General features: G+C 42.3%; 2 protein-coding genes and 1 long non-coding RNA gene across 3 annotated transcripts; all 3 read right to left on the bottom strand.

The window, feature by feature from the left end:
• Window positions 1-1,086: 1,086 nt before the first annotated feature.
• Window positions 1,087-3,295, bottom strand: LOC135666528 (RING-H2 finger protein ATL47-like). The gene has a single exon (XM_065178118.1). The coding sequence runs from the start codon at window positions 2,421-2,423 to the stop codon at window positions 1,284-1,286; it is 1,140 nt and encodes a 379-aa protein (XP_065034190.1). The 5' UTR covers window positions 2,424-3,295; the 3' UTR covers window positions 1,087-1,283.
• A 5,683-nt stretch (window positions 3,296-8,978) lies between these two features.
• On the bottom strand, window positions 8,979-11,695 carry LOC135666529 (uncharacterized). Its single transcript, XR_010509803.1, has 2 exons — window positions 11,298-11,695; window positions 8,979-9,213 (listed from the first exon to the last, which is right to left on the bottom strand). It is a non-coding gene; the product is annotated as an uncharacterized LOC135666529 (long non-coding RNA).
• Window positions 11,696-11,849: 154 nt separating this feature from the next.
• Window positions 11,850-13,948, bottom strand: LOC103992944 (xyloglucan O-acetyltransferase 3-like). Its single transcript, XM_065178115.1, has 3 exons — window positions 13,145-13,948; window positions 12,775-13,058; window positions 11,850-12,702 (listed from the first exon to the last, which is right to left on the bottom strand). The coding sequence occupies exons 1-3, from the start codon at window positions 13,569-13,571 to the stop codon at window positions 11,932-11,934; spliced, it is 1,482 nt and encodes a 493-aa protein (XP_065034187.1). The 5' UTR covers window positions 13,572-13,948; the 3' UTR covers window positions 11,850-11,931.
• Window positions 13,949-15,724: the final 1,776 nt, after the last annotated feature.

Below are 15,724 nucleotides of genomic sequence, written 5' to 3'. Positions count from 1 at the left end.
AGTCATTCATTGATTGTTTGCATGCATTAGCTTGAATATCCAATTAAATTGATTTTGTTTGTTTGTTGCTGCCCCATTAAATTCTTTGCTGAAACAGTCACAGTAAATAGATTGTCAGTTGTAAGATTCAAGAGTGACAAGATAAAAGGTGAAATATATGGGTTCAGAACAAAATACCCTTCAGAGATGTTGACATTCCAAATCTTTCAGCATGAGAATCCCTTCAACTGTACTCCATCTGACTTCTAAAAGATCATTACCACTACAAGAAGTCTTAAAAGTTACATCAAAGCACAAACACAAACTTATTCATATATAATGAGAGTGTATAATCGAGATGATGTTGAAGGCTTTGGTTAAATGCAAAGCAACATTTACTGTAGAAGAAACAGTCTGAAGCCCTGAAGACCTACTTGAAGTAATTCAGATTTGATCATGGCAGTATGTCCAAAATGGAGTATGAAACTTTATCTTTAAAAGCATAAACACATGTTATTCTTCAGATGTCAGGCACGATCAATAGCGAAATCTTATTTTTCGGTAGAAATAATAGCACGAAACATCGGTCTTCAAGCTTCCAGTTAGATTTTTTTTTTTGCTTTAGAACGATCAAAACATATATCTATATCTATATAAATAGTGTATTGACTCAATGATCATCCTATATACATCCCCAAAGATCATTGGAATGAGTTGTTGGATTTAGTGTCTTCGACAGACCCTCTGGGTTAATTGACAGGACAACTACTGAAGACAAAAATCCAAGAAACCTACAGCAATGGCAGAACTAACACAATCTCTTTAGATAAGGAACATCCATCAACTGAATCCATGGCCAAGTCCTTGGGATTCTCCATCATCCTATGGGAAAGGAGAGACAACAAAAACAGGAGCATAATTGCCCATCTACTAGAAGACATTGATTGCAGGAGATGCTACTTGACCAGAGAAGCATCCTAAACCGAGGTTTGTGACTATCTAACGTCTATGGAAGCTGAGCACAGTTCTGAAGCTACAGTAGCTTCAGATGTTCTCTGCAGGCTTGACAATTAGATGTGTTTCTTAAGCCTTCAAGAAATGGAACAGTAGAAGAATTTAAGCTTGAATAACACAAGATATCTGCATCACTACAACATAAGGTTAGCATCATATACCTCTTCACTGCATGTTAAAAGAATATAAAAGAGTTGAAGTAGATGAAATGGAAGAGAAGCAAAAGAAAGATGGAGTTCTGAGAAGCCATCATTAAAGGAGGACAGGATTTATCACAGGACAGCCATGGTTCATGCATCCTCCAAGCTTGGCCTGATCCATGGCAAGTGCCCATCCAAAGGAGCAGAATCTGAACACACTGGGAACTTCCCCTTCTTATCAGACCACTGCCAGATCTTGGACACAGAAAAGCTCTCATCTCTGCTCATAGCATTGACCCTTCTTCCCCTGCCATCGCCGTTCATGGTGGAACCTGTAAAAGCCACCTGGAGACTGGCATCAGACACCACATACTGATAAGAGCCCATGGAGAAGCACCTCCTGGCATCCAAGTTGCTACTGCTAGTCTCCCCTATCTCTCTGGTTACTTTACTCTCACCCATGCTGCTGCCATCGTCGACAGCACCGTCACTGGCTCCAGTGCTCAGCTTCTTGAACTTCCCAAGCTTGACAGAGAACATTCGCTCATCGGTTTCCGCTTCCTGGTCCCCGGAGAATTCCTCCTCATCCTCCTCCCTGTAATCGTCGAACCCATACATGGGATTCTCGATGGCCAGCCCCTGCACGAATATGGCTCCCCGGCAGAGCGGGCAGGTGGAGTTGGAGAGCAGCCATGTGTCGATGCAGCCGAGGTGAAAAGCATGGCCGCAGACGGGCAGCAGCCGGAGCTTGTCGTCGGGGGCGAATTCACATAGGCAGACGGCGCAGTCGAACGGCTCTTTGGAGCCAAGGATCTCCTTGTAGAGGAAGAGCGGCAGCGCGTCGATGAAGGCCTGGTCGAGGCCCGAGTCGTGGAGGTGGAACAGCTGCTGGAGCTGGCGCTGGAGCGTGCCGGGGCCCGGGAGGTCGGCGTTGCGGCGGCGGCGGGCGTGGGCGTTGGAGTGGGGGGAGGAGGAGATGGAGGAGGACGGCGGCCGCTTCCTGAGGAGAAACCTGACCAAGAGGTGGAGGAGGCCAGAGATGAAGAAGAGGGCCGCAAGGATGACAATGGTGAAGAGGACTGCGGGGCTTATCCTGCTGGTTGGGGAGGATGCTGCTGCTGCTGCAGCTGTTGCTGTTGGAGATGGCTGGAACGGGATGGAGTCCCGGCTCAAGGCACCAAGACGAGGGGAATGGTGAGATGAGGAAGCTCCACCCCTGTTCTTGACCTGGGTAAGAAGCCAGTGAGGCCCGGAGGACTGGTAAGGTGTGGCAACCATCTCCTTCCTCATGGACTCGGAGCAGACCCGCGAGTCATCTGACGGAGCGGCGAGCAAACTTGGAGCTTCACAGCAAATCTGGGACTCTAGGTCACGAAAAGGAGGTAGCTTGGCCAAAAGAAGGAAGCTTTCCTGGTTCCAAACCAAGTCCAGATCACATGCACCCAGAGAAGGATAAGAAGGAGGAGGAGGAAGAAGCAGCAGGAAGGGAAACCATCAAGGCCGTCTTTTTCCCTTAAACCAGGAAATTACCAGACAAGAAGAGGGATCAAGAACAAGATCAAACAAGGAAGGAGGACACCACACAAAACTACAGATCCACCCAATCCCATCCCCATGTCTTCTTCAGCTGTACCAGTAGCAAAGAGAAGTAACAAATGTTACTCCCATTTGGCCCACTTGGACACCAAGAAAATACATGGGGAAGGGAAAGGAAAGAGAGCAGCTTGTTGTACTGGTGGCTTGCCTCCTGTGTGGGGTGTGTCCTCCACTTGCAAGTGTGGACATACTTTGATTTGGTGGGTTTGGTGTTTTGCTCTCTGGTTCCATTGTTAACTTCCCTGCACCCTTTTGTGCTATTACAAGTAATCTGCACTCCAAAGCCCAAGGTGGAATTTTGCTGAAACTTTCTCCAGTCTCCATAACCCAACTCTCTAGATCATTGCTGTAACTCCAATTGGAGATCAAATTCTGTCACATTCCATTTGTTTGCTTCAGCAGATGGGAGTTGGATTTGGGCTCATTATGGGCATCCAGTAAACTTCCTCTAGAAAACAGGATCTGTGGCTTAAAGTACAGAGGTTGCTTCTCCATTGGATTGCTTTGAGCTCTGTTTGCAGCTTCTGCACCCTACTGCAGCATTACTTGGAAGCAAGCTTTGAATCATGTGACCCAAGTTTAGTCCAAGCATGGAAGAAGGTGATCAGGCCACACTGAATGGAAAGTAACCTGATGTAGTGGTTTCTAGTTAGACTGTAATGTGTGCATCATCATGCATCTGAACATGAACAGGAAGAGGATGCAGAACATCTACCTTTTCTTTTGGTCATGAGAGTGAAATATCTGTATAAATGCATTAAGATTGTACTGCACAAGTACCTTAAAGATGTCAGACTATGAATTCCTTGTCTGATGGATCTCCCCAGAAAAAGAAAAATCTGACACACAGGTTATTAACAACCAGAAAATAGATGTGGAAGAATTTGTCCATTATAAGGTTGCGTGCTAAATTGCTGATAGAAGCCGAGACATCTTTGCTGCAGAATGAACCTGAAAAGACAAGCACTGCAAGAGTATTCAGGCAGTGAGGGGATCTCTTTTTGTGCAAGGAATAGTTTGCTAAAGAAATGCTCTCTCTTAATTCTGTGGTGGTCTTATTATGGAAATCATTCTTAGATTATGATCCTTGCATAATCTTATATATATATCTATGATGTGAAAAATGAAATATAGTGCAAGCAAGAGATACAAATTGTAACATGATCAGGTTTTGGAAAGGAACAACTTATTTCTGATAGGAATAATCAAAGATCAAAGAATTTCTAAAGAAAATTTCGAACTAATTCGGAATTTGCTCCAATTGGTCACAGTTAAGTTTATAAGAAACAGAAATAGAATTAGAAGATCATGAGTTGTGAGTTTGGACATAAGGATAATGGTAGTTTGGGTCAAGAAAGCTTTGGTCAGCCCAACCCATGCTTTCTTCTTCTTCTTCTTCATCATCTTCTTCTTCTTAGAATAAGTGGATGATTTAAGTCCACCAATTGAGACCTTCTACATGCCATCCAACTCAACTAGTGTCCCCATCTTGTGAGTGGTGTCTCTTATCATCTCTGGGTTTCAGACCCACAGCCATATGATCTCTCTCTCTCTCTCTCTCTCTCTCTCTCTCTCTCTCTCTCTCTCTCTCTCTCTCTCTCTCTCTCATGGAAACTTCCCACATGATTAACTTTCCCTGAGTGCTGCATCATTATCTGCACCCACCAGGTTTAGCCCAGGAGCACATGCACCTTAGAACCCTTCTGCCCCATGAACAGCCTAAACCTAATGGACTGTAAACTGTACACCATCTCCACTGCTAATAGATTGCTGTCCAAGCAACTTGTAGACTTGGACTAAACAAAGTGCAATGGTGCCACAGCTAGGGTTCTTCTCTCTCTCTCTCTCTCTCTCTCTCTCTCTCTCTCTCTCTCTCTCTCTCACTCATGGTTATGACAACTTCCAAGCAACAACAGAAACCAGGTACTACTAGCTCTAACTCAATTGAATAGGAAAGCTACTAACTTCTCTCCAAAGTTTGCTTGGGGAGAAGCAAAGCCTTCATCATGCTTGTGATGAGAGCAAAATGTTCTTCCACCATGCATGTGTGCTATGATTAGGTGCTGATCTGGTTTTCATACTGCTCAGAGAAAGCATGCCATCATGAAAGAGAGAGAGAGAGAGAGCATGTGAGAGCACGAAGTTGCAACTGTGTTGCACAGTTATCACACATGGAAAGATCAAACCCCTCTATCTCCCCTCTCTTGATCTTTCAAGCAATGGTACCCCATACGAGACATGAAACGATGGTAAATGTAGCTCAATACCTAAACCTTCGGTCCATCAAGAGAGAGAAGAAGGGGGAATAACTCTGAGCTTTTCGTGTAGCGTGGCACCCACCACAAGCCACCCTTGTCAACCGGGAACTGAGAAATGGACATGGAAGGAGGAGAGACTTGTCATGTGCTTCCATGTGCAAGCAAGCAGTCCCAGTTCTAATCTAATCCCCCCCACCGCTAAGACTAAAAGCCAACAACACGTCCCTCACGACACAACAAGCCTCTTTTGTTTACTTCCTAATCCTCTTCTTCTCGAGTTAAGCTTCCCATGTTCCTCCCCTAATGGTCCCCCTCACACTGCTGATCATTTAGAGTTGACGCATGTTGATTGGTTTAGGTCTCATTATGAGACTTGTAGCTTTGCACCATCTTCTGCAACACAAGGGGGTGCCGAACATGGTGTTTGTGCTCAGGCAAGAGAGCTGTGTTTAGTGGCCACCTAAGATGTTTTGCCATGAGAAACATGCCACGGGTTGAATCAACGAGGACAGACATGATCATAGTTGGACTTTTGAGATTCTTTTTGTGATAGGTGGTAGACTTTGCTATTGGGCACAAGTCAATTTCATGTGCTCAAAGTCAGCAGCCAACTTATTTCGTGTAGCTTCTCGCAGTTGCATGCAAAGAATCTTTAAGTTGAATACTACGAGTTTGTATGGTTGCAAAGATCAAAAACATGGATTGTTACAGAAACAAAGATGAACTCTCTATCCCTTACTTCTTCTTAGAGGAACAAGTTACAGATTCTTCGTGGTGGATTACGATGACACCCATGCATGCAGTACTGTAGGAAACATCCTCACGTAAACCCTATTGATGAGGGGAATCGAATGTTACACCCCCTCTGTCCCACGTGTCAGAGCTGTCAGACACGTGGGCAAGACATGACGTGGCCCGCCTCCAGCTAGACGACAAAATGCCGCCATGCTTTAGCATTGTCCACCGGGCCCCCCACCCCCCGAGGTGGCTCGCATGGCTTTTCGCAGTCACTCCTCCTCGCTTATCTATATATCCTCCTCCTCCGCCTCGTTTACAGTCTCATCCTTCTTTCCATTGATCTCGGCTTCCGCCTCACGCTGCTCTCCGTCGTCTTTTTCCTAATGGAGAGGCCATGGCTATTAGAGAAGGCAAAGAGGCGTAGGAATGGATCGAAGCGCCACGGGATCTCCGGCACGAGACATCAAAGGAAAGGGCGGAGCGCTTCCCGCGCGTCGGTGCAGAGAAAGGTGAGGACGCTCCAAGGTATCGTGCCCGGCGGCCGGCGGTTGCAGCCGGAGCAACTCTTCTCGCGCACCGCCGACTACATACTCCAGCTGAGGTTGCGAGTGCATGTCTTGAGGGCTCTTTCCAAGTTGTGCCTACCATGAGATGTGCATGGACACACATGTATCTTCTATGTTACACTTGGTCTTGTTGCTTCTCTTACTAGTAGAGTTAAGGTAATATGATACGAAAACTTGTTTCAGTTGCTTTGGTGATGTGAAAGTTTTCAGTGTAGTTGATGATTGAATGACTTGTGGATAGTTTGCTGGTTCATGTCAATTGCATCTTCTCTCTCTATTGAGTATTCTTCATGTGCTATAGATTTTCTTGAAGAGGTCTGTCTTGTACTTCTCTCACTATATATTACTGTGTGCTGTATCTGCAAATTTTATATGAAGGAAGAAGATGAATGAAAGACTAAGAAAACAAAGCTGTTGGCATATAATAAAGGCAATGTCAAACCATTTCAAGGAATTATAGATTCAAGTAGTCGATATTAAATGAACCATTAGAAGATACAAGTAGGACAGGCAGAGAATTGAAATCATATGCAATGATGCTACTTTGTCAATGACAACATGTCATTCCATACTTTGTCTTGAGGGTAAAGGAATTAGAGAGATGGAGAAAATTAATGTCATCATTCCAGTTGAATAATAAGATGCATACTTGGAGGATAAGGATGTGTTTTATTGTCTGTTGCACAGCAGGTTCTAAGTTTTTCCCAAAGTTTTGATGAGAAGAATGAAGAGACGAATGCTTTGGACCTGAGAAGAGGTTTGGTTCTCTGTAACATCACCACAGCCGAAAGCTTAACATCTTTGGACCAGCACTAGCTGCCAAATGTAGGATAGCATCCATTACTGCCAACTTTGGAGCTCAGACAACCCTTATGTAGTAAAAGTAATATGCCTGCCATAAAAAATCTGAGCATTAAGAACATTCTCTTTCTCAATCTTAAAATGTCAAGATCACTATGCTGGTTCAAAATACATTGATACAGAGTCATAATTACAATACTGTGACAATGTTGTTTCTTGATAGAAAATTCTCAATCAAGTATCAATTGATGAAGAAGAACAAGGTGGGACAAGGGTTATTTACTTTGAAGGATAGACCATCCTATAGATACACAGGAGGAGGAAGAAGAAGAAGAAGAATAGAAAAGGTTGACACAACTCAGAAATGGCATCACGATTTCTCTCAGTTCCATCTTAATCAACTGTCATGAGCAGAAAGGTATACTCATGAACTATTACATTAGATTTATGTTTTTAATTATTAAGATATCAGAATTAAATTGGGACATCCTGTGAGAACTATATGCTCGATGATGGATTATTAAGTTTGCTACGCAACATGATGACAAAAGATTGAAACCAATATCAAAAGCTATAGTCTGTATGGCTGAGAAGGGATTAGCACAAGGCTTTGTGGAAGAAAGAGAGAGAGAGAGAGAGAGGAATTCGACACACCAAAAAGAAGCTTGCACCGTGAAGAGACATAGATCATGTGGGCGGAGGCACACTCACAGAATCATCAACAAGGTTGCTCCACCTAAGCAAAGCATTGATCTCATGATCTTGGAGCTCCTCGAACACCCACTTGTGGCTTTGATCTGCTGCAACTCTTCCTGCCAAACTGTCACTTGAACAGATGGATATATCAGAAGAATTAAGGACTGGGAAATGGACAGTGTGCCATTGTTACTAACCCTTCTCCATAGCGGTGGATCTCATCTTGAAGATCTCAAGCTGGAGACTTTTCATGCATGTGGAAGCAGCAAAATTGCAGAATCCATCTTCACATAAATACTTTGGTAATAAAGGAATTCATATACCTCCATCTTTGATCATTGAAATGGCTTGATTTGTATGGGTTGGATTTATAGACTACTTATCCACTAACAGATGTTTTTGCATTCCCTTTTTACCGATTTTATCAGAAAATGTCTTCAGCTTTCATTTTTCCCATTTTTCGAAGAAAAGTGTTTGCTTGATAGTAGCATGTATATTTTTTTAAGGGCTTCTTCTTCTTCTTCTTCTTCTTCTTCTTCTTTCAAACCCTAGCTTGACAAAAGCAAAGTTTAACGTGCCTAAGGTGTGGTAGAGATAGATTCATTGAAGAAGAAGCTGCATGATCCAATTTGGTTAGTCATCCTTAGTCACCACTTCATTTGTCTAATCTTTCTTTTCGAAACATGTCTAAAAAGCCATAAACACACAATAATTCTCTTCCCACTTCTAAATTCCTGCAGTTTTCTGTTGCATTGAAGCAGATTTCCTGATAGTTTGGTTTTTGAGGTCAACTACCATTAGGTATCACTAAGTTCTAAATTTCTTCAAAGTTCATCCTAATATGGAGTCTTGCATGACAGCCATGACAGTATGGTTATCATCTATTGAATTCCCTTGCCAAACCTTATTTAACTAAAAATAATATGACTACCCTGCTTCCATCTTCATATCCTTGTTTGAGATCCATCCTTAATCCTACTTGCAATGGTAATTCCTGATATTTGACTCAAAGTGTCCATTTATAACCAATATGTTTCCAAATGTTCATGTCATACATGGATCCATCACATGATTACATAATACATTCTGATACAATTGTGTAAATAATACAAACACGAAAGTACTGGCGCATTATTTCATTGCCACTATATTTTCCAGAAGATTTGGTCAGCTACCACTCTTTTCCCAAGTGAAAGAAAACGTGTAATAAATTATTTTGATGCCAATAAAAACTCAGTCATAGATGAAAGATGACTGCAAGCCATCTTTATATCATTTAATTTTTGTTCTTAGAACCCCTAAAGGTCTCACCATAGTAGTAAGCACTGCCAACCATCAATGCAACTGTTGCACCTTGAAATACAACTCGTGCCCTCATCAGCTTCTGTCCCAGCTGAGAATTTCCTTGCCTGAAGCTAACTAGACCTGCCGTAAGCACACCGGCAGTCATAAGTGCACCTGAAAATTTCTTCAATCAATTTAAATTTAAAGAAAAAATGATAACAATAATGTTATTTAAAGTTTATGTATCATTGTTGGCAGAAATGAGTAGGCAACTCAACTTCTACAGCGGAGTAGGGACAACCACAACAGAGAAACTGACATGTGGAGCCATCACAAGCATAACCATTGACAAAATTACACCAAGAAATACTTTATGCAGACTAAACAACTTAATAATGGTTCAAACTTAGGGTCTAAGAAACCAACGGAATGTACTTCTGATCCAAAACTTTGCTCAGAAAAACAATACTAATTTTCGTCTCCTGGTATCATCATACCACCATTCAGGAAAAAGTGTATCATCAAGCAAACTAAGGAACCCGACAGGGCTATCTAACGTATCACTTAATTCACATATGCTAAAACATCCAGTTTAAGTCACAACATATTCTAGTTCAATCCAAATAAGATGTCAGAATATTGCTACACATTATAGTCAACAAAACACTCTTATTGATACCCAGCTGGCTGCGCACCAATGATGCTTACGATGGATCAGGTCATCTAATAAATGCACTGGAAAAATATTGTAAAAGCAACCAGATTATATTTGATGGTGCTGATTTCCTATCCAAGTATTCCCTCATTAATTTGAAAGGAAAATATCGAGGCCACAAATGCTTTTATGTGTATTATAGTTCATCTCATCTGCTCCTTCATCTCCTCTCATCCTTCATCTCCTGCTCCCTCATCCTTCTCTGTGTATATATAGAAAGAGAGTTTAAAACAGTTCGAGAGAATTTAGACCTCAAACTAACTTGAAGCCTCCGAATCAAAGATCAGCTAAAAATAAGAACCACTCGTGCAAATCAGCCAAAACTAACTTTATTTCTGCTTGATTAAATTTACGCACAAATTAGCATCTGCAACAGTTGAACCTTTAAAGAATATACAAAAAACCCAAAAAACAAGAATCAAGGGATTGGATCAGCCTGATAGCATTTGAGACTAGGATTGGACGGATTGGACAAAGTCCCAACTTCTTAGATGACCTGGCTAGCTGTGGCCTGATCTAGTTTATCCTGGCCCATAATAAATTGGTGGTTAAGAAAAGAGATGAAAATAACCATCTGGACTTTTTTATTTTTTTTTTCTGCCTTTGGTTATAGGTCAAAGACATGTATAATGCATGTCCTAAAAGATTCTGATGATAACAATCAATTTCAAGACTAGAACATCCCATTATCGACCATATGACAAGCGCTAGTAAACTCTTGCTGTGACAGATTTCTAAACTTCTGCACAACTACTTCAAAATCATTCGAGCTACATTATTCAAGAACAAACTACTTCTGTAAAATTTAATATAACCATAAGGAAAACTAATTTTACTTATCCTTCTAGTGGCATTAATTATAAAATAATGAGAAGCAAACATTGCACGACATCAAATAAACCGTAAACCAGATGAAACATTCTTTAAAAGCTCAACCAGATACACAGATTTCACTTACTATGGTGATTCAAGATAAGGAACATGTTCTCCAAGAAGACCTATTGCACATAGTACAACACAAACTGACTACCCATCTCAACATAATTAATTACATATAACTGCGCCTACTAAACAAAACAGTCTAATACGAAGACCAAAGATATTCTTAGAGGGCCTTATTCAGCTATCTCCATTATTAAAGACAACTACATTGGCAATATAATGGTATTTTGAACCAAAAAGAAAATATAAAACCAAAACTAATGCAAGACTAGGCCGACACATCAACTTATCAATTCAACCCATCGTGATGGAGAACCCTAACGTTTTGATTGATGCACCAATAACTCTTCACCGCTCCATAGAATCCATAATCAAAACCAGAAATTTCCCCCAAATCCAGTCCTTGAGGTTCTTTAATCTCCCAGTAGAAAAATAAATGAGACAGGAAACCCACCAAAACCGACAAAATCTAATTTTTCCCATCGAGTAATTCGCGTGGGCAGTCAAATTAGATTCCTTTTTCGCAAAAGAGGAACTACCGGGGGAAGGAAACAGACGAGCGATTTACCGATGGGGACGAGAGGGTTCTTGATGGGCTTCTTGCTGACGAAGAGATCCTCGATCTGTGCGTCGGCGGCGCCCATCTTCTCCATTCTGGTGGTGAGGAATTGATGACGTACCCGTCTCTCTCGATCTCGAATAGAAACCCTATGCAGGCACTCTTCGCAGGAAAGCTTACTATAAAGGGTTCACCGGAGCCGCTCGTTGCACTAATATTTCTTGCCTTTCGTTTCGACCACCTACCTGCTAGGGAAAGAGACGAAGCTTTCGTCCTCCGATAACCCGATCAATACTATAACCCGATCCGTTACATATACGTTAAGCCTGTCGTCGATTTTAGCTAATCCTAATTGGATCAAACTCGAATCCGAATCCGAATCCGAATCCGAATCGATGCTTCACCAGTGGCAGTCGGATCGGATCTCGCCCGTTCCTCCAACGTCATCCGTGACCTCTGTATAGTAGAAATTAATCTCTCGCATGCTTCAAGGAGAAAAGGACGCGTGGCGCTTTTAAGATTCGTGTCCATTGCTACGGACGGTGAGATTTCCATGCCTTCAAGACTGCACTAACACTATGAAAAGTGCACATGAGTCATATGATAAAATGCTCATGCGAAGACGATACATACAAGTATGCAACTAATGAGATAGAGAATTCTTCTTGAGAGTCGCGAGCAATAGATCGCTCCACAGATCAACAGGGCCGGGCAAGCACCAATGCAAGCAGTCGTTAACACCCCCCTTCGTCTTCGTCGTCCAGTGCTTCCCGGGGTGTGCGTCTGCCCTCAGCATCATCGCTTTGGTGACATCCAACACCTCGAACTTGATGTTCACTTCCCCCTCTTGCCGTCTCGCTCTTTCGATCTCCTCCAGCTGAACCTTCCTTATCTCCCAGGTGATGTCGCTCAGACTAATCTGGATCTCATCCAATGGTTGAGTCCTGTTGCATTGTCCTCCGCTGAACCAGGAGCCATTCTCGAAGTGTGATGGCGTGAAGGTCCGCAAGAAGGTGACGAGCCCCTCGCACTCCTTGCATGTGGCTATGAACTGGAGGGCTGTTCTGAGGACGCTTCTGATGGCAGCTGCGACGCCGAAATCGGTCAGGTTTTGGCCCCAGCAGTTGACGCACCCGACGATCTCTCCTTCTCGGTACAAGTGGAGTCCTCGAAAGAACCAGTTGCCGCCGGAGAGGATGGCGTAGTCGACGCCGGGAAGTTTCTCCGTCCAGTTCATGGTCACCCTGTCGAGGTGAAGCTCAAATGAGGATGAAGCTGTTCCGTTTATGATTCTTGGCCTTGCTTCCACAAAGTACTCCGTACACATGGCCATGAGGGTGAACTCATGCGAGGGGAAGTACCATGTCACGTACTTGTCGCCTGAATCCCTGAAGACTTGCCTGGAAGTCTCTGCCTGCAACAGGTTTGCATGAACTGTTCTTATCTTGTTCTGCTTCTCTACCTATAAAGCTAATAGATGAATTACCTGAGACAAGAGACACAGCAGGGATTCCATTTGATTGCGAGCTAGCGAGTCACCAATGAAGGCCATCTTCTTCCCTCTAACTAGATTCAGGAATGTCACAGGATCAAACCTCGGTACGTCACAACTATCGGGTTGCCATCTCCAATACAAATAGCTCTGATCCTTCCCATACTTCCCACAGTTCTTCATGTCAGGCAGCGTCGGGCATGTCACGTTGGTATAGATCGATGCTCGTGGCTCTGTCACCCACTTGCCCTTTGTCATATCACAGAGCTCTTCAATTCCTTCGGCACCAAAGAAAGGAAAAGATTCAGGTTTCATCACACATCAGTGGCTGAGCAGTGAGAGAAATGTAGTGCACTGCAGTTACCACTGGTATTCGGATGGAGACCTTCCACAACTGGTGTCACCCTGCTAATGGTAGCAGCAGTAGCAGGCTGTGGTGCGGAGAGGTTCGGAGAAAGGAGCTCTGAATCAGGGGGGCTCTGCACCAGTTGTATCACGCTGCTGTTAGCAGCAGACATGAGAGGGCTTTGGCTGAGGCCACCTTTGGCACTGATGCTGAGAGTATAAGAGGAGTGCATGATGAAGAGGATAAAGATGGTGGAGATGACCAGCAGCCACAGCAGAGGGCCAACCTTCTTCTGGATCACATTCCACTCCAAGCTGTAGTGGAGCTTTGGTATGGAGGGAGAGAGAGCAGGAACCATCTTGTTGAACATGGCATGAGAGCCAAGCAATGTGAGGGTATAAGAAGGGTTGGCTGGCACAACCTCTCTCATTTTGAGTGGTTTCATCACCTTTAATCTTGCATTGTTAGCTCAGCTGTTAGTGGAAAACATACCTGATGCCAGTTTAAATCTCAAGGTTGGTGTGCTGGTTGGGAGCAGGCTTCATTTGGAATCTAAATGGACCTAAAAGCTATGCAAATTTGGGGAGTGACTCTTTCTGGTGAATAAGAGAAGCAAAAACTAGGGTGGTGGTTGGTTGATGTGCCTTTCAAGCTTCGAACTTGCTGCTTTCATTCATAAAACTGGCAAGAGCCACCATTGTTGAAGTTGAACACTGTTGATATGGACATGGCATTGATCACAGAGCTCCAATCTGCTATTACAAAAAACATCAGTCAGGTGTACCAACTAAAAGTCTCTTAATGCTCATTTCTTCCTCTAAAGTAAGCTTATCTTTGTCTCAAAAGAGAATCACTACCAACTCTAAGACAAATGTATATATGTATATATACACTACACAAAGAATAAAGAAACAATGACTATATTTGCTTTATGGTGGGTGATCTTTTCATTCTCGGCAAATTCTACCAAGATGTGACTGAGGAAGGTCTGCTATAACCTGAACGGTATGTGATCATTTGTGTTTGAGCTTCTGTAGATGAATGTTACTTGGTTAAAACTCTACTTTGATCTCCAAGAGGTGCTGAGAGTATTTCTTCCTCACAATTCAGATCACTCTCAGCACTCTACACTATAAATTAGATGTAACTGTGAGGAAGAGAGAAAGAGAAGAAGAAAGATGATGAGAAGCTAGTCCATTATATTGAATAGAGGACACATCTTATACCTTAAGTGTATAACTTTATGCTTATGTAGGCTAATAGTGCTCAAATATAACTCTGTCAAAAGAATATAAAAAGAACAAAACAGAAGGGTTGTCAAACAAATAAGCAGGCTAATTAGCCTGTTACTGTTTGGAAATAGGGTCACCGAACCCATCCCACAGCAACAAGGAGTCATGGGTTCCTTCCTCTTCCAGAGTAGTGATTCCTTCCTGGAGTCAGACTCTCTGTTTGATAGTTTGTGAGAGGAGGTCCATGGGGTGTGCACTTCATAACAATAGGTTGGACTAAAACAAAATTACTGATCTGTATGGTCTACCACATCTTGGTATTTCTTTGTTTTTTTGTCTGTGTTCATGAATCATAGGCACCAATTTGATTATGAGACAAGTTACACAAAGAATTAGACAAAATGAAAATTCATTTACACCTTCATATGGCTCAATTAACCAAGTTGAGTGGACTGATAATTTTCGCTTGTGCCAATCTAGGAAAATTTGGGGCTGTTTTTGCATCCACTCTTGCATCAGATTCATTTTCCTTGTATGTGTTGAGGCACATAAACCACTAGTAATGCTTCTTGATGCTCCAGTTAATCTGGTTTCTCAGCTAATTAAGTTGTGTTTTTGTTTGTGAAAATATGCTGCTGGTGCCTTCTGTTCTCCATTATGCAATCCTAAGAGCTTTTGTGCTCTAAGTTCATTGCAGGATTCTCTATGCGGGGGTTTATCTGGTTCACTTCATAATGTTGAACAAGATTGGTGTGTTGGTAGCTGCAACAAGCACAGATTTTGGTTCTGGACATCTACAACTGTTTTCCTCCTTTTTAGGTGTAATGATGTAATCAATGTGCAGTCATATGTTGCAGGCTTCAGGAAATTATTCTTGGGTGTACCTGTGCTATGACAAAATACTATAAGATATGAGGGATCATCTATAAGACAACTTTCAGTCATTCAAGATCAATGCCAATGTGAGGAAATCTCCTCCTTATCGCTTATCTTAATAAATTCTTGCCAATTATTCAGAATTTCTCATAATCTTTTAGTATCAGAGAAAAATCCAGTTTTACAGACTAAGATGTTTCATTCATATACAAGATTGACTTTATGAGTGAATTAGAAAAGTAATTCCTCTTCTATCGGTATTTGTTGCATGCCCTACAATTCATATTCCTGTTCTCTTCCTTTTGGGTGATGTGCTTAAAATTAGAACTTTTTTCTTTAGCTGTTATGAGTTTGCTAAAACAAAGAAAAGTATAAATAAAAAGTCTTTTGTGGATTAAGGTATTCTGATACAAGTCTCAGTTTCACTTGCAATGGTGAAAATATTTGATACATACATGAAATGGAATTTTGGGGCATTGGAAATAGTTTG

The sequence above is a fragment of the Musa acuminata genome, unplaced genomic scaffold (genome assembly GCF_036884655.1).
Source record: "Musa acuminata AAA Group cultivar baxijiao unplaced genomic scaffold, Cavendish_Baxijiao_AAA HiC_scaffold_1105, whole genome shotgun sequence".
NCBI classification, from domain to species: Eukaryota; Viridiplantae; Streptophyta; class Magnoliopsida; order Zingiberales; family Musaceae; genus Musa; species Musa acuminata.
The sequence above is the reverse complement of the archived record's forward strand: the minus strand, read 5'-3'. Positions and strand labels throughout refer to the sequence as shown.